Source organism: Nelusetta ayraudi, unplaced genomic scaffold (assembly GCF_046127955.1).
Source record: "Nelusetta ayraudi isolate G7.1 ecotype Tasmania unplaced genomic scaffold, CSIRO-AGI_Nayr_v1 ptg000022l, whole genome shotgun sequence".
In the NCBI taxonomy this organism is placed as follows: Eukaryota; Metazoa; Chordata; class Actinopteri; order Tetraodontiformes; family Monacanthidae; genus Nelusetta; species Nelusetta ayraudi.
Genome location: NW_027466072.1, coordinates 1,202,272 through 1,221,243, shown reverse-complemented (window position 1 = coordinate 1,221,243; position 18,972 = coordinate 1,202,272). Strand labels below are relative to the sequence as shown.

At 42.5% G+C, this 18,972-nt stretch overlaps 1 protein-coding gene across 1 annotated transcript in view; it reads left to right on the top strand.

Annotated features, from left to right (window-relative positions):
* htr2cl1 (5-hydroxytryptamine (serotonin) receptor 2C, G protein-coupled-like 1) overlaps positions 1-18,972 on the top strand; it is a 59,854-nt gene that overhangs the window by 26,157 nt on the left and 14,725 nt on the right. The window contains exons 2-4 of the mRNA XM_076028041.1: positions 1,295-1,428; positions 8,229-9,143; positions 17,035-17,235. Coding sequence (XP_075884156.1) covers positions 8,729-9,143; positions 17,035-17,235 — 616 coding nt within the window. The 5' untranslated portion in view covers positions 1,295-1,428; positions 8,229-8,728. The remainder of the gene's footprint in view (positions 1-1,294; positions 1,429-8,228; positions 9,144-17,034; positions 17,236-18,972) is intronic.

Here is an 18,972-nt window from a genome sequence, read left to right as displayed (position 1 = left end):
TGACTCAGCAGTGCTGAAATTTGTCTTTGAAATGTGAATTTGTCATTCCGAATTGCTTTTCTCTGTCTCCCCCTGCTGCTTCCGTCTCATTTACACTCCACTGACAACTTTTTCTACCACTCATTTTCTTTTTCAAACATTTATCTCTGAATAAACCGGGAATTTCAGAGGGGTATTTACCTGAAGAGTCGCTGCATTCAGCCGGTGCAGCAGTTCAGCAGTATGGTATTGAAATCATTTACAGAACATTAAAAGCCTCGGAACACCTTTATACAGCCACAATGAGTCAAATGGAAAGATTGCAAATAAAATGTCACTTTATAATACATCTCATATAATGTAATACGTCCATAATACTTTTATTTTGGTCATAACAGATACAATTGACCGGCATTTGAAGCCTCTTCTGCTTCCCCGGTCGTCCTCCCACGTTCCTCCACCTTGTCCACCTCCTCTTTCTCATGGTGCTCCCTCATTCCAGCAGGGGGCCTCATGGACCCTGATGGAAATGAAAATGGACCCTATGGTACAACATGATCCGTACTCTGAGCCTATACTCCCAGGGGGCATCACTCTCCAGCGAAGCACAGACAACAAGGTTTTGTGGTTTGACCTGGATCAACAGTGGCACACACACTGCAGCCCTTTCTCTAAAAATGTGACCCAACCTGTCTGGTGGGTGTTGATTCAGAGACCTACATTTGCGCTGATATTTCCCCTGAAACTGAAGCTAGATCTCCATTTCACAATGTGTGCAAAACCTAAACAATATTTTTTGTAGAGGATTCCAGAATGATGTATAATATGGCATTTAAAGAGAACGAAATGGGTTAATTAGACAATGTAATAATTAATAAGATTACTTTTTTTTGATTTATCGCAAGAGCAACACTGACTAACTATTTACAGAGTCCTAAAACTCCAAGACGCCAAACTCTTAACTATATAATAAGCAAAAAGAGAGAGAGTGTGTCTGTGCAGAAAGTGAGAGAGAGTGTCTGAGAGTGTCTGCACACCACTTTCCTGTGGTGTGCAGAAGAGGCTGATTTGCCTCTTCTGCACACCACTGTGTATGAATAATGCAATCACAGAATACAAGAACAATGTTGTCACATCCTACTTTGTGGGTCTTTGTGATTGGTCATGTGGAAGGCAGGGACAAAGAGCTGTGAGGAACGAATGGCTGGCTGGGTCTTGCACGTGTCACTTTTCCACCTCTGGTTTTATCTGAGACATTCTACCTAAGTTCATCTGAAGACCCTTCTTTACCCTCCTCTCCATTCTTTCTCTCAAGGCAGACGATTGATGGTGACTCCGCGGCCCGGAGGTGTGGAGTGACAGAGGACAAGAACGTCGGACATGTTCGCCGTAGGCAGCAATGGAAAACGGTGGCAAAGGTCAGAAACATCGATCGAGAGGCACGGATAGGTAAGTGAGCAGATTTACTGATAGTGGGATGACAGCCGCTCACACTGTGTCTGTATCTTCCTCTTGCTCTCTGTCTCTCCTCTCTCTTTAAGGGCTCAGCCCAAACCGCTCAGTATGCACGACAACAGAACGTTTGGTAGAGGGTCTCCAGCCTGAATCTTTCCAATCAAACCAAAGCACTCCATTTGATGTTGACGTGTGGATTGCAGGTTTATTGTCATGAGCAAAACTTTGCAAAATGAGACGCGGCAGACGCAGCAAAAACTGGAACTGCAAACTGAGTCTCCTCCAAACGATAAGAACGTCACTTTGAAATCTTTCCGACTCAAGTGGATAATGGAGTTCATACCACAACTATAATAGAAACTCTGGCAAGCCATTAAGTTGTATTCCAAATTTACTGACGTTAAGACAGTCGCTCATATTTCGTACCCATCCAGTAATATGCAAGAGCAGGCACAAAGGATCTCTTCATTAAAGTCAGAAAAAGGACCAATAGAGACGTCAACACGATGACTCGGGACCATCGCTGGGAGTTTTGATTTCAGAGATGAGACATTTATCAAATGTAATGCTGTCCAACAATGAACTATCATGCTTGCCTGCCATTAGGAATGACTGCCGATCGCAGTCAGAGCTGGCAATATGTTTTTGCTGCCACTGTGGCCACACAACACAATTGTATTTCCACTACTATCAAGTCTTTTTCCATGAAGGGAGGTAAGCACAGCAAGTACAAATGCAATACCTGCACGTCTTCTTCTCTTTGTCATGTTACTTTAAGGCTTTCCAGTTAGGTCCAAACACTGTGTCACCCTGACAGCTATCGTGACTGTAGGTTTACTGCACGCCAGACAATCCCAACCCCACTGCCATAGTTCATTTTCTATATCGACCAAAAACGTCAACATAGACATGCTACATATCCTATTAGTATTTATTTTTTCTTCTCAGTTTGTTTGACTCGATATGGAGGTGCTTTCAAACCGGGATCAACTAAAAAGCCGAGGCACCGTTTCCCCTTTGGCTGTGCGTTTTTGCACTCGTGAAAAGAACACAACAACCGAGACGGGATCGATAGAGGAGGTGGTCTCACCCTCCGTGCCGTTTGAACCCTGGAGCAGTTCATTGTAGTGAGAACACAACACAGCCATGCAGCAAGCAAAGGCAAATGATGATGCGCTGCCTGGCAACATGCTTCAGACCATTCAACCTTTTGTGAGGCGCTGCTGCACTCAGCTCTGGGCCACACTGTCATTTATTACTGCAGATAGACACTGAAGACATCACATATATGCGCAAGATATGTGCAAGAAAAACACGTTCAGTGACTCTAAATAGATTTTTTTTATGAAAGGTGGCGATGCTGAGGAATTTCAATATAAAACGTGTTTGAGTTATTGTACACTTTGATTGTTTCCTCCATAATTCCATGTGTGTTCATACGTAGTTTTGATGCCTTCAGTGAGAGACTTCAATGCCAAGAGTCATGAGAATGAAAGATAAAGACATTAAATTCATAGGCTTCGTCCCAATTTTTACTGGTAGTGTAGCACACACACACACACACACACACACACACACACACACACACACTAGCATTTAGCACTCTTTGTTTTGTTTTTTTTTGGAAGGATGAAAAATGGATTCATCTTCGCCATCACTGTTTCACGTCTAACAGCACCAATGACTTTTACAAACGCACGTGAACTGCATTGCATTTGTCCCAGCGCGCCAGCCAGTCCACTTGCAGCCGCAGCTGCGCCTCAGCTTCGAGTGTGAATCGTTTTAAGACGCTTCACAAAGCGTCATCAAGGCAGTTCAATTCAAAGATGTTGCGCAGGGCTCCTCGACTTGTGTGGCTCGGAATCAAGCAACTCTGTGTTGCGTTCCTTTCTTGAGACAAGGTTCCTGTTCTGCTGCCGAGGAGCAGAAGGACTCTCTTATCCTTCATAACCTTGTCCATCTCCCTCCGCTGTGCCGGTGCGTGAAGTATTGCTGCATTATCAGGCCTGTAAATGGTTCGGCTGCAGCTTTGTTTAGTTTCTTGTGAACTTGGTTGATACTGAGAGGAGGCGATGGGACGCAGTCGAACACGCAGAAGCCTGTCTATTCAACGGTGAAGCAACAAGGCTTTGGTGAGCATACTCAAAAAAGAGAAAAGAAAAACCCATCATCAGAAGCCTGAATGTATTTCACCCTCATTTTGGAAGCATGCTTACAGCAATCTCAGCAGAGGCATTGATTTTGTTTAATCGCTTATTTTTTTTCTCACTGATTTTATGCTGCGCAGGTCCTGTTCCTCATCAGCGAGACGGAGCCCGGACATATAGTCAATGAATCATGGTTTACTAAATCAGCTAAAGATACAGATAGCACGCTCTGTCGCTTCCTGTTACTGACAAGAGGATTTGTGACACATAGACTCAGGCTATTTGCATTGATGATTATGGATGACGAGACAAAGCAGTTTGATGGATTCCCTTCTGATTCGGTTTAAAAGGAACTTCGAAGAGACAAGCTGAAACACGTGGACCGAAAATAACTGGGAAGAAATTACACTTCATCAAGTCTTATTAAATGAGATGGATTTTTTTTTTTTTTTTAAAGTGGTGCAGTCATCCCTGGGGCTTTTAGCAGTTTGGCTTGGCCTTAACTAAAAGTTAATAGTATTTTATTTTGACACACCGCAACAGCTCTGCCTGACACTAAATAAAACAGCACACACACTATAATGGGAAAATGTGCTTTTCCTCACCTATACTCATGCCTCCTTAGCTGGATGAACTCTTTGCACCAACATAGAAGGAGGTATAATGATGGGAGGAACCAGAGAGGTAGTTGTAAGTGAGATTATAAGATAACCAACATTCTGGGAAAAGGGGAGACACTTTGAACAGTGAACAGACATTTAAATAACATACAAATTAAAGGACATGGAGTTCATGTTTTTTTGGTTCTGAGGAGACCTTTGAGGGCAGTGTCCCAATTTGCAGTTTGTATGACCAGACTAATGACAACATCGTTCACCCGACACATCCAACACTCCTGGGCCCGTCCCTTCAGAACACCTTGATCCAACAGTTGGCCTCTCTCTTGGAGCAGCGCTAGATGTCGTCTAACAAGGGCAGCATCTCATATGGATAGAACAATTCATGATGAAGTCATTGTACTTGGACAACTAAACATGCAAATCAATTGGATTTGTGACAACCACAGAGGAACATGTTAATCACAGTGCAGAGGCTCTATCACTCTCCTGTTTAGATAGTCATCTACTTGACACCTTCTTCAATTTGAGCCTAATCACAATACACCCCATGGCCCTCGCTCTCTATGTTGCATGTTCATGAGGAGGCAAGGTTGAGCCAATCCTCGTAGAGCCCGGGGGGGTCGGGTGAAGTGAGAGGGCAAACTAATACTTCCAATGGAGATTTTTCAGGACCACACTTCAAATGGAGGGTTGAGATTTTTTACCAGACAAGCTTATACTGCCACACGATGTGAGTACAATCAACTCAAGTGTCCAAAGAAACTCAGAAATGTCAAGTAGTTCCTCCATAATGAAAAAGTGTAGTCGTTTCATATAATTTCAATGATTAATAATCGTCTTTTTTTTTTTTTTTTTTTTTTTAACTCAAAAGCCACATTAATAAAAATCGCTTGTTATCTGTGAGGTCATAGCACTCGGTTTTATTTAGTCGCACGGTAACATCATTTTACATCTTTATTAAGACTCACGCTTGTGTGTGTTTTATCACATTTTAATGATGCTCTCCCACCATTTGTTGGTGGATGACGACCTGTCTACACTTCAACAGCAGCAAGTCATAAAGATTCCCTCAAGCCAGTCCAAGACCAGAACAGACTATGTGGAGACCAAGGCCAGGAGCAGAGCAACAACAAGACAGAGACTGAGGCAACAAATAAAAACAATAAAAATGTGACTGTGGTGAATCCCACCTCGACTCCTCCGCTGCTCTCACTGCTGCCCCCATGGGGCGGAGAAGCCAGCCTCTCCCTGCAGACACACATTCATTGTTAATTTCAATCACCTGTGCTCCTCGGTATAAAGGTGGCACAGGTGATAAGCTCTGTTTCTTCCCTCGTAGTTCTACTGGCATCCCTTCCAGTCACAATGAGTTGCTTTGATCTTGTTGTATTTTGTTTGAAGGTTATAATTTGGTATTTCATTTACCCCCCAAAATTATTTCAGTTATCGCCATATGTTTTGTTAATTACTTGATTTGATTATGTTATTTGACCTTATATTTGACATTAACCTGACAATGTTATTTTTTCCTATTTTACTCATCAGAACCATGACCCTGGGAAAATGATAAATTGCATCTAAAGCATCCTGCTGCTCTGGAATCTTCCTCATTTAACATTGAGCTTTACGTCGGTCAATTCTTCGGTTCTCAATACATTCACCCAAGGTTCTAGTTCTGCAATCCACAAGCCAGTGCAGACAGTTTCTTATTATAATCACTGTAACTCTGGGCAGTGTTTGGGTGAAAGTAGTTGCGTGTAGTATCCGCATGGCAGCCCTTTATTTCTGTCTTTTCAAGGATTGGTTACGTACTCCCAATTTTCTGTTGCATAGAAATAGGAAGAGAGTTTTAAGAGCAGAGCGAGTGTGACTTCACTCGCCTCTCGGGGTGTTTCCACCTCAGCTTCCTTGTAAAAGCCAAGGCTGTACCGCAGTCAATGCAAGGTTACAAAATCTGCACAGAGCAGAAACTTTATTCTTCTTTGTCACTCCGCATTGAAATTCCGTGCAATCTCTGAGAACTTTATTGTAGAGGAATTTGCTGACGTTTTGACATTTTGTATTGATTTGTACGCTGAGCGAATGTGCAGTTGGTAATGATTCATGTCATGAGCAGAAGAGAGACGGGGCGGTGCAAGGGGACTGTTATTGGGTGTATTTTAAGGGTGGGAAATAATTAGTAAATAATGACCAATAAATGACAATGAGGCTGCACCATCTGAATTACCTTTATTTTGATACTGTTGCGCTGGAGACCAAGACCAGTGTGTGTAAATCCTATGGTTGTCATTGACTGCAGTGCAGACAGTGGCAGCCCTTGTGGGCTAAAAATCTGGATGTTGTAATTTAACAAACCATCTTAAAATCATCTGCACACGGTTCTGTGTAATTACCCCATTAAAAACAAAGGTCTGCGGTGGTGCACAGATAACATGAATCCATTTCTTTATGAGCAGAAAACAGTCTTTTGTCACCTCAAGATTGGAAGGAAGTATTTATGATGAAAATGTCAAGAAAAAAAGAATTGTGATTTTTGCATTCAGCACTAATAATCAGACAACAATGAATTTGCAAACCGTCTTCTTGAAGAAATGCTTAACAGTGGTGCTTGAATGCCTTTTCGTGTGAAAGAGGAAGATGTTCATTAAACATTTAATCGGACAGAATTCCATCTGCCCACACAGTCTGGGGAAATGTAAATGTAAATACGTGTTCAAATATTCAGAGGGCCTGTCGTACTGCACTTGCTGTCATTGTAAACCCACCACCTACCACACTGATTCCATCTGGTTGTGTGCAGCGATTTTTCATATTTCATCTTAAACACAAACTTACAAATGCATGCTCTCTCTCTCTCTCCCCCCCTCTCTCTCTCTCCCACTCTCACTCTCTCACTCAAACACACACACACATATAGTCTTGCTTATTTTTATTTTCATTTTTTGAAGAAGGTGTTGTTGTTTCACCTCTAAAAAAAAACTAATACACAAAATGCACACACACACACACACACACACACACACACACACACACACACACACACACATTATACTTATGCTGTGTAATCCTTGAAGACATTTATGGGGTGCTAAATCACTGAGCTATTGGAGTGCTTAAGGGTACATGGTGAGGATAGTCGGCGCTTTCACACACACACACACACACACACACACACACACACACACACACACACACACACACACACACACACACACAGACACACTGATGCTAAAAGTCTTTGTTGCATTCTGTCAACCATCTATTATAAATGAAGACAGGATGTGACACTGGTAGTCACTTCCACACCTTTGCTTGAGGTGGAGAGGAGGCAATAAATTAGTCCAGTGTAGGAATGAGTCCTGTGCAAGTAATAAGAGTGGCTGGAGTGATGGATGGCTGGAGTGGCCTGAAGTTGCAAATATCCAGGGAGGGAAAGAGTTTGACTAGTGAAGAGTTACTGGGTGCAAGGGCAAAAACGATGAAGCAGAAATAGCAACTAAAATAAAACAAACAAAACCAAGAAAGAATTGATGAGATGCCAAGACAGTCGGGGACATCAAAGAGACAGAATTGTTGGATTGAATTACTTGGAAATGAATCAGTAGCTGCGTTTCCATGACCCACAGAATTGCGTAAAACCTAAATATGGCAATAAAAAACTGGTCATGGAAACAGCTAATCTCATGAGATGGTTTTTGAGGCGTATGCATATAGGGGTATATCACTAAATCACATTTACACGTCAGTGGATGTGACGTACGTGGTTACGTGACCAGTTTGCTTCAAGTGAAAACGCGACATGTTTTATACCTCCATCCTCCTCAAAGTGGGGTCTCAAGGGGCGAGACTTGACGAGAATTATGTCTTATGCGCATCACACCGTTCAATGGAAACACATGCAAATCGCAATTGTACTTTGTTGAAATTTTGGAAATATGGCTTTTATTTTGAAAAAAAAAAAAACTAAAGGAAATGCCGCTTGTGAAAATAAATTGACTATATTTTTTTCTGTTGCCTTCTTCCACAGATCATCCTGATCGCCAGCGCTGACACTTGGGACACATCTGACCAGGCTGCAACCATGGACAGGAAAAAATCCACTTCCTACGCCCATTCAGGAACTCTTCAACTGCTACTCCCACCTTGCGAATGAGCACCGCAAATAACTGCTTGTTTGTTGGGAAGTCGTTGCCATTGGCCAACTGGCATAGTATGGCGATCCGAGCTACACAGAGAATTCTGAGGCTACCAACAGTTAGAAAGTGGGGATTATAACAAAGACACTAGGAGCAAGTTCTCCCTTCCACTCGTTGACCTTCTCATCCATTTTTTTGCAATATTCCTTCTCTCAACCAGCATCAACATCAGTTGATTTTTTTTTATTTATTATTATTATTTTAAAAAAGAAGCTGTAATAGAAAAGAATGTTGGAAGACCTCAACCACTACAGAACTTGTGAAATACACGTCTCAACAGAGGTGAAATAGCTGCCTCAGCGGAAACCTCCACAAGCAACGGGCCTTGAGAATGGACGGAGCAGCGAGGACCCTGCTGGGCGGCTTCAGCACCACCACCTCTTCCCTGGAGGTCGGGAGTCGAATGGCCTGGCTGAGCAACAACTCCCTGGACCTCAACCAAACCCTGTCGCTGGGTCTGGGCCTCGGAGGAGGCGGCGTGGGCGCTGCGGCCATGAGCGCCGGGGTGGACAACTTCACCCAGGGCTCCGTCACCAGGACGGCGATGAAGGAGAAGAACTGGCCGGCGCTGCTCATACTGGTCATCATTGCACTGACCATCGGTGGCAACATCCTGGTGATCCTGGCCGTGTCCCTGGAGAAGAAGCTGCAGAACGCCACTAACTTCTTCCTGAGGTCGCTGGCCGTGGCTGACATGCTCGTAGGCATCCTGGTCATGCCCATATCCCTCATCAACATCCTGTATGGTGAGTTTCAATGACCTCTGCACAATCTAACCAAAATCATTAACCAAACGCTACCATTGATTTTGCTGCCTGATGACTACAGTCCATGTTTAGAATCAATTTATCTAGAAATTCCTTCACTTCACTGTAATGACTGACATTTGTTGTGTAAGTGAGATGTGCAACATACCTTACACAGAACCAAACCATAAATGAATGAATAATTGTCCAGTCTGAATGGTTTTCTGCCACTTAGTGTGCCGGTCTGAGGAAACAAAGGCTCCAGCTGTAACAAAAGCACATTTGTATTTTCATCAAAATTTAATAGATTTTTTGATAGAAAAAAAACAGCAACGAATTTAACTAGGTGCTTTTTTACTACCCCCATAAAACCTTGAACAAAAAGAAAGCTGACAGTCCACTATGAATATGCAAATGACGCAAACAGAATTTGTCATTCGATCACATTTGAAGTTGCTGTTTAATTGTTTTGTTTTCAGAGGGAGCTCCCATTTTCTAAGGCCTTTTCTGTGGGCTCGTTCCCAGAGTGACATAAATTGTGACGTATGAAAAAGGAAAGGCAGATTTTTGGGTGAGCAGTTTTGGTGCATCCATCACTGGGATGTCAGCCTCCATCCAAACACACCGCAGGCTGTACAGTTAACAGGAGGTACTGCCAGCAAGTCCATGGTTCCATTCTCGGAGATACATTCTTGTCTTTACACTGTCAATGCAAGTGTTTTTACCGCAATAGCCTGATCTTTACTGGTGACATATACTAGGGTGAAATATTTAATATTCTGTCATCAATAAACTTTATAAAACCAGAGGAAAAGTTGAGTGACCACAAGAGACAGCAAACCTTAAAGTTCACAGACTGAGGTACAGTCTGGCCTGTACACAGGCTGCAATATAGAGGAACTCTTTGTAGCTTAACAAGTAAAAAAAAAAAGAACTCAGATATTTCATTCTGCAATTATTATCATCCTACCAACCATTTTTTTTGCCCAATAAACTAGTTGTAGGTCAGTGTTTGTCTTAAAACATACCCCTCTTAACATTGCCCTGCAAAAAAAAAAAAAAAAAAAGGCATTGACTGTTATTGTTTTTACAGCACGCATTTAGCTTTGAGCACAGACAGGCGCTTTCACTTCTTTAAATGTGACTCAACACTTGAAATGAATCTCACTGCAGAGCTCCACTCCTGATCCCTGACACCCACCCACCTCCCAGCTGTTGCCAGGACACTGCAACTCGGGCCTTGTCACTATTTCAAAACATTTTTTTTTTATTTCAGTGCAATCGTTAAAATAATTACCACTTATCTGTGAACTTGCACATTGCCATTCAAAATGGTTGCCAGCTTGGTAATTGTAATATCATTTCAGCCGTCAGCTGCTGCTCCTGCTTAGGTTTATCTTGCCACGGTGGTGCATGATTGGTCACATTAGCCCTTAATAGAAAGCTGTGTTGTTACGTGGAAGGCTTCAGTGACTTAATTTGTCATGCATATCGCAAACATTTAATCAAAGGACAGCTGTGTTCATTTTTTGTAACCCCCCTTGCATTTCCACCAAGTGGCTGCATGAAATCACATAAAGATCTTGGAAGGCTGCCAATCAGACGGGACAATAATTCAGGAGTGGCTTTGACTGCAGTCAAATTTGAGTACTTTTCTCTAATATTTTTTGAGTATGTGAAGAGTTTGGATTGCGATGTACTGTCAACTCAAATCACAGTTTATTCACAGAAAATGTTAAGAACAATAAAATAGAGCAAGTTTTTTTTTGACTGTCGTCGAGAGGTTGTCTATTTATAAATATTATACGTGTTGGGTATGACATGCATCTCTTCAAAAATGTTATTCCTGTCTGTTTTTTCCAAATATGGAAAAAAGACAAACGTGGTTTGAGGTTCATCTGCTTCCATATTATTGGTAAAAAAAAAATAAAAAAAAAAGAAAGAAATTCTCTCATGCGAAAAAGCTTGGCGGTTAATATTGGGAAGTTCCCCACTTGTGCATTCTCATTAAAAACATGATGCATATCTGCTGCTGATGAATCAAGTGTCCTATAAAACCCTGTGAATTCAAAGAGGTCATGGAATGATATTGTATTTAAAACGCCACAACTTTCATGATTTATGTAAGTATATAAAGATAAAGGATGCATTTCACAGTGCTACGACAGGCTTTAGTATGTTTGTGTAAAGGGACAGACTAGGAGGTGTGGAAACCCTTGGCTTGATCTTCACAAAAACTTGATCTCCACTTCTTGAACCATTTTGACAAAGACGATTTGTAACGTGTTGTCCGTGGTTCGCGCTGTCGCCTCACAGCGAGAAGGTCGCAGGTTCGCAAAATGGGAACTTAGTCTTTCTGTGGCCCTGCGATAAACCTGAGGGTGCAACCTGCCTTCGCCCTGTGACAGTGATAGCCTCCATAAAACCCTGCAACTGTGAGTGCAGTGGGGAGCGAGTGTAGCAGATGGGTTGATGGATGGATGATTTGTACCACGGCCCTGTAAGCAAGGGACGCGTGTATTTGGTGTACGAATCGTTGGGTATTGTTGGATCGGAGTCTGGACTCCAGCGAATGTGAAAATAAATCTGATATGAGTCGTTAATATCTGTCAGTGCGTCTGTAGTCAAAGCGGACAGGTCAGATATTTCCCGGCGCTGAGTTACGCGTCGCTGAAAATGCAAATCTGTGCTCCAGACGCTTCACAATCTGCATTAAAATGCAGACTGCTTCCTGCCGCATTACTCAGTGGGGCTGTGACACCCAAACCAACCATGCTGAACATTATGTCAACATTACAGCCAGCGAGTTGTGTCTGGCTCATGCCACACTTGCTCAGTGTGCCGGCACGTCAAGTCTGCCCCCCAGAACGACGGACGCTACGAACAACATTCTTCTGTGCACTTTTAAGCTTCATTTTGTTGTGATCTGCATCCACCAAATGATCAGGGTGCAACTGTGGTGGCACATTCTCCTTTCTTTGGTCCCATTTGTGTATTTTTCTTCTGCTGCAAAAGCCGAGCAATCGCTTTGCGGATCTGACCCTCAGTGTTTATCCAGTGTTTAAAAATAAACGCTCATGCTCAGTCTCTGTGATGCAATTATTTAGGTGAATTCATCCATCCATTTTCCATACCCGCTTAGTCCCGAGGTCAGGGTCACGGGGGTCTGCTGGAGCCAATCCCAGCTGTCTTAGGGCGAAGGCAAGGGACAAGGTGTAGGTGAATTCATTGTGGGGTCAAACACTGGTGGGACTGGAATCCAATAGAACTGCCCAGGGCAAGTGTGTTTGCATTTTTCAACTGTGTGGCGGCAGATTTGGAAGAGTCAACAAACAGAGAGGGTTATCATGGCAGGGCAATGGTTTATTCAGTTCGGGAGGAGTTGTGCAAATTACACATGTTTGATTAGTGAGCGTATTAAACTCTTGTTTGAAAGTTTTCTCATTCAGCTCTCTGAGGCAGAGCACAGTTTGGTTCCCATAACACAAATACATTTACAGCAGCTGGAAAAGGTCAAATTTTGAAGTACAGAGTATTGTAAATAATCTAAAAGTTTTCAAATGTATGTGTCTGAATCAGGAAATGTATTTAAAAAAAAACAAACAAACATAAAAAGCATGTCTACATACAAATATACAGATTCCCTGTTCACTAGACTTCTACCTGGACTGAACCCAAATCTGTTGAACTATTTTAAAATCACAAAGAATATCCGGTCCCTGTTTTGGCTCATTTTAACTTGCTGCTCTTCTCTAACAAAGACTGCCACCTCTGATGTCCCACTTTCTTTTATGAATGGAAAGCAGGATGGGAAAGGTTGATTTGCTGCGTCCTCCGCCCCTGTATGTTCAGGGGACACACTCGGCCGAGGTCTGTCTGTCAGTTGAAGCGGTTGCTCCCGCTGATTGCTGTTGCGTTAATCAATGTTTCGCACCAAGGTGCATTTGAAAAAGAACACAAACGCTGACAAAAAAGTAAATGCAAACTGAGTCAGACAGACCACCAGTTGTTCCCCTGCACGCTCACCCACCGTGGATCCATACCGCTTGATGTCACCCCTCAGCATGGCCGTTGCCTGCATTGATCGCTGACAAATGCCTGAGTGACAGTCGTGACCAACACAGACAATCCAGCACACAGGCTGATGTCGCACTTAAGTGCATTGGCCTCTCATAAAAAGTCTCTGGAAAAACTTCACACAGTTTCAGGGGAGAGAATTGTAATTGGTGCCCTTTCTGATATCACAAAGGGCCAAATGCCAACACTAGCTGTCATCCAGCAGAGATGGAACCATGTCATCATCATCCAGTTCCAGACTCTGGCTCTTTGTGATCTTGCTCCTCAGCTCACGGCTTGTATGCTTGTGGAACTATGGTTTAATCTTTCAGAATGTAAAGACGGAGGCTCTGATTAGGAGGGCACAAACTAAACACCATGTACTGCGTAAACTCCACCCCATCAATGCCGACCAAAGGCTCTTGGAGAGTTTTGACCCGACTACAGTTGTCAGCAGACTGTAGTGTTCTGGGGGGTGGGATTCAAAGCTGGGCAGTCACAGAAGCTCAATGGCCTGTGGTGGTTGGCCAGCAACTGGAGTGTGTGGAAGCGCTCTGGCTGACAGGTTGAAAGATCCCTGAAAACCCCGCCTATCCAGTCCAGGGTGTTTCATTGTTGCGCAAGAAATGATGAGCAATGAGCTCATTTTTATCACACACAAAATCCCAACAGTGTGGCTGAAAGACTCGTTTAACTTTTGAAAACTGTTTCCTTCTGCCTTTGTTAGACTACACTTTAACAATAGTTAATAGATGCAGAAATCTGTATTTTTCACTGCTCTGTCACTGCTCTGGCCCATCCTCAAACTGGCATATTCCCAAAGTGCATACTTTGGCCATAAATGGGGTGTGACAATGATACCGTTTCAATTTATTGCCATTTACAAGTATTCCTCTTTTGTTGCCTCATGTTTGGTGATGAAAGCCAAAAGTGCTAATAAAACATTGATAATGTATGAACAGAGAAAATCTCACATTTTCACAAGCAATCGGCATAAAAAAGAAAAAAGAAAAAGGGAAGTGCTATCTTCATCTTCATCATCATCCGAATGTAAAGTAGACAGGATGAGACGGAGCAGAGACAGTAGAGGGAGATGATGAGCGCAAGCTACCTTGGGTGGAATTCAATTCTTCCGTCAAACTAAAGAAAGTCGTTTACGTTCCCTGTCGAAGAAAATATGTTTAAATCATTCTGCAAAAAAAAAAAAAGAATAATAAAATGATAGTTTTGACTCGTGACAGTAATGAACAAATTTGCTTATCTAAACTATTTTGTGCAGGGATTTGGCAAATAGAAATCTCTCCACGGGGGGACAGAACTTTATTACTATATCAGCAAATTCATCTTTTTTTTTTTCTTTTTTCTTTTTTTTTTACTGTCAGCCGAGCCGGTCAGCAACAGCTCGAGGCTTGCTGACAGTACGCATTGCACAAACTGTGTCACTCGAAGCAGCTGGCTCACAATCACTTCCTGTGCTTATACTTTATACCTTTCTGTGTGTTTTAAACGGCAGCTTGCGGAAGTCGCATTGAGCCTCTGCTGCGACTGAAAGGAAGCTGATTGGTGATGTAGCGCTCGGCCAGACTGGAAACATTTCAGATTGAAACTTGGCAAGATGGAGATTTATTTTAGAGCTGAAATTTATCCTCGACAATCGTGTTGGAATTAAGAGTGGTTTTGTTTTTTTGGTTGTTTTTTTTTTTTTTTTTGCATTTAAGAAGCCAAATGGTCTCTTTTTGAGATAGGAGAGTCCCAACCAGCAGTGTTTAACCACAGCAGCCGTGTAATAACACCGGGCCGCAGCCGTGAGCCAGCTGAGTAACACCGTGAGCGCTATCACACAAGGTGACACAGCGTGTGTCACGCAGTGCCCCCACCAAGTGCCTGACCTCTGCAAAGTTACGCAAGCCGCCTCCCTCTCGGCTCAAGAAAGCAAATGAATCACGGCGCAGCCGCCGTCGCATGCGTGCTGCTCGTCCGGTGACACCAAGGAGAAATTAAGGAATGCATCCGTTCTTGTGAGCATGCGTGTGCGTGTGTGTGCGTGTGTGTGTGTGTGTGTGTGTGTGTGCGTGTGTGTGTGTGTGTGTGTGTTTAGCCACGGGTTGTGTCTTCAGTGAAATTAAATACAGCCCCAAAGTGCTGCAGGAGCTACATTTTTTTTTTAATCCATTTGTTTGCTCATTTCATGACTTTCTCCAAACACCTCCAAAGCTCTTGGCAATTGTTCACAACATCATTGAATTTCTCCTTCGTTTCATGAAATTGCAAATGTTTTCGTGCGTCTTTGCCAATGATAACTGATGAAGTGCAGTTAGCCCACATTTAGAACAATTTCCAGGTGAATATATCCTATTTGTCTCAACCGGATTGCTCATCCTCAGACTAATGGCTGTTCTCTCATCATCTCATCGTAGAAGTCATCACATGCACAATAGTCGCTTCAATTGTCAAAATCAGTCGAGAACACAATACCAGGATTACTGTAAATGAATCTTTTGGCAAGCCAGTGGAAAGTGAGGTGAAACTACAACCTGACCACCAAAGGAGGAGATTCACACGTCCCAGATGACCAATCAGACGGCATGTTTAGCGACCTGACAGGTGCTGTCCATGGCTGTCAATGTTGCCAAACATGTACGCATAGAGTTTAACCAGGATCAGAACAATTTCTCCAGTTCAACATTTTGAATGATGAACTGTGAACAGAACTACAGTAGTTCATTAAAAAATGTTTAAGAACTGAACTTTGAACTAATTCATGTAGAAAGTCAACTTTCCCAACTCCCATTTTCAACACGTCATCGTTTTGCATTGTCGGAGAAGAAAGAGGCCAGAAAGACGGCCTGGAAGTGTGTGTGTGTGCGTGCGTGTGTGTGTTCACTTATGTCATATATGTTGGGGACCCAAAGCCTCTGTCCCCAATTAGATTTCACTGTAGTTGAAATTCAGCATGTTCAAAAACGAGTTTTCTCTTGTTTTCTCGACTGCCCCCAAAAATCAAATTTTTCCAACTTTTTTGTCCATCGTTTTGGAAGCCGGTTGCATGTGTTGCATCTGTGACGTGAGTCAAGTGTCAGTTTTCATATTAACACGAAGCTTGGTAGACTTTGAATTGGTGAATAGGACAGTGGGTTTAATGCATTACCTTCCAGTTGGGTGCTGTTCTTCACATGGCTGGTGAATCCACGACAGGCCAACATGCGCGAGCGCACACACACACACACACACAACACGTAAACAGGCCTTTTATTTCCCCTCCGGCAGCAGCCGAATGCAAACCCCTCATCTACTACCCAACTCCGACAGTGCACCTCCAAACGCAGCCAATTAGCATAATCACAAGCATGACAGTGGCTTCTCGTAAGGCGTGTCGATGTTGTGATCAGACCTCCAGCTGATTCCTCGCAGGAGCCGCGTCTCTCAGAGCACGTCAAGTGTGCCGTGCTCAGATGCGCTCTAATTAAAGTTTTGCAAGCCGCACCTCAAGCCTTCATACTCGGCTGAACCTGATGACATTCACTCAGCCCGGCCCTCGGAACAGATTGGATGTGTTTACATCGCTGCTTTCTCTGGCAACTGTGCAGCAGCACGGGAGCGAAAAGTGAAGGCCAGTTTTTTTTGTTTTTTTTAAAAAATAATCAAATAAAAATCTGTCTTTGGAGAGTGTACTGTAGAATAATAGCTGAGGTTAACTCACTCCATGAATGAAGGGCAATAAGTAGAGTTTATTTTATTTTTTGCTGTGTGCTGCTCTTTGCTAATGTTGCGCTGCCCTTATCAGGCCCTGTAACTTTATTTCTCCACTTCTTTTCTCTCCTCCTCCGCCGTCTAGACTATGCCTGGCCGCTGCCCAGCGCTCTCTGTCCAATCTGGATCTACCTGGATGTGCTGTTTTCTACTTCTTCCATCATGCACCTGTGCGCCATCTCCCTGGACCGCTACGTCGCCATTCGCAACCCCATAGAGCACAGCCGCTTCAACTCCAGAACCAAAGCCATGTTGAAGATCGCAGCCGTCTGGACCATTTCTATAGGTAGGCCGGCCCGTTGCACGACAGCCGTTTCATTGCATGCTTACGTGGAAGTTTGAGAGAGATTTAACGTTATTATGGATCACCTGCAAAATGCCGTCCTTGACGGTGTAACATCCAACTTTTGGAAGAAGTTTACTTTGTGTATTTTAGTGCTCAATTGCTTTTTTTTTTTTTTTTTTTCTTTAAATCAAAAAATCTATTCCATTGAGTGGGCTCAGTTAAAACAATCCATTTCAAAAGAAATTTTCCGAGGGGATTCGTTTTATAAAGTATCCTGTTTCAGATTCAGATTCTGATTATTAATGGTGAAAGAAAGAGAAAACATAAACAACAAGAAATTACGAAGAAAACACGGTGACAAAAGATTATCATTTCAGTATTGAAAAAATACCATGTTATTATGAACATCATGACTTGTTTTGTTTTTGCTGGAAAATTTTTAGTTTGAGTTAAAAAAAAAATCAAAAAAAATCAAAAAGCATTTACTTAGAAGACTGTGTCTTTTTATACTTCAACAACTTCAATTTGTTATTTTTTCAATTTTGTTTTTTTCAATTTTTAATTGCTTGGCTTTTGATTTTACCAGATTGAAGACTGCTATTAAATTCAAGGACTTTTCTGGAGCTCTCTCAAAATGGTCTCAGGCTCGCAGTGGCACACCCACGACTAGCCCGCTACTAGCCCGCTACTTGCCTGCTACTAGTCCACTACTAGCCCGCTACTTGCCTGCTACTAGCCCACTACTAGCCTGCTCTTAGCCTGCTACTAGCCCACTACTAGCCCGCTACTTGCCTGCTACTAGCCCACTATTAGCCAGCTACTAGCCTGCTACTAGCCTGCTCTTAGCCTGCTACTATCCTGCTTCTAGCCCGCTAGCTTACTAACGCCAGTTAGTTGAGACTTACTGTCATGGACGGCGCTGATTTGCATCACACACTTCTCCAACTCCCAGAGGAGATTGAAACGCGATTCACCCACATCCCTTACAGAGGCAATGATTATGCTAATGATACAAGTTTGGCGTGCTAATATTTGTAGTGACTATAATTGCATGCAGCTAAAGCATATTTGCCGTCAAGTATGAACAATTAAATAGTATGCATTGTAACTCTGATCTTTACATAACTTAACAGCTTATGAATCTAGAGAAACACATTAATAAAGGCTAAAGCAGAGGCAACACATCCAAGGTAGTATTAAAAGAAACACAACTCTCCATCATGATTTTTTTGGTTTTGAGCTTTGTCTGAATTTAATTGTTGGCTCATCTTCTTCCGTGAACATTTTCACAGTCATTATTCATCACTTTAAAAGTTAATACTTAGAGATACCACGCTATATTCATTATTTTTTTTTAATATCTTAATTATTAATTCAGATCATGATCATATCATCCTTTTTATAATAACCCTTGCTGTTTTATCATCCAAATAATAAAATCAAACACCATAAAACTTCATAAGGGGCTGCCTTTCACAGCCCTTGCACTAGTCCATTACACACTCTGAAAGATGGAGCAAGTAACAAAAGTAAAAGGATTTTCTCATTTGTGGAGAGTGCACTGACCGCTTAAAGAGATGTTATTGCTAGAAAATGAAAAGGAAAGGGAAATTTTAATATTATGTAGCCTTTTAGCAATAACAAAAAATACCCCAACAGCAAACTGATCCTTCGATACATTTAAATGTAAATGTAAATGTCAGCGCAATCTCAGGGTGAGAGTTTCCGGATGTGTTT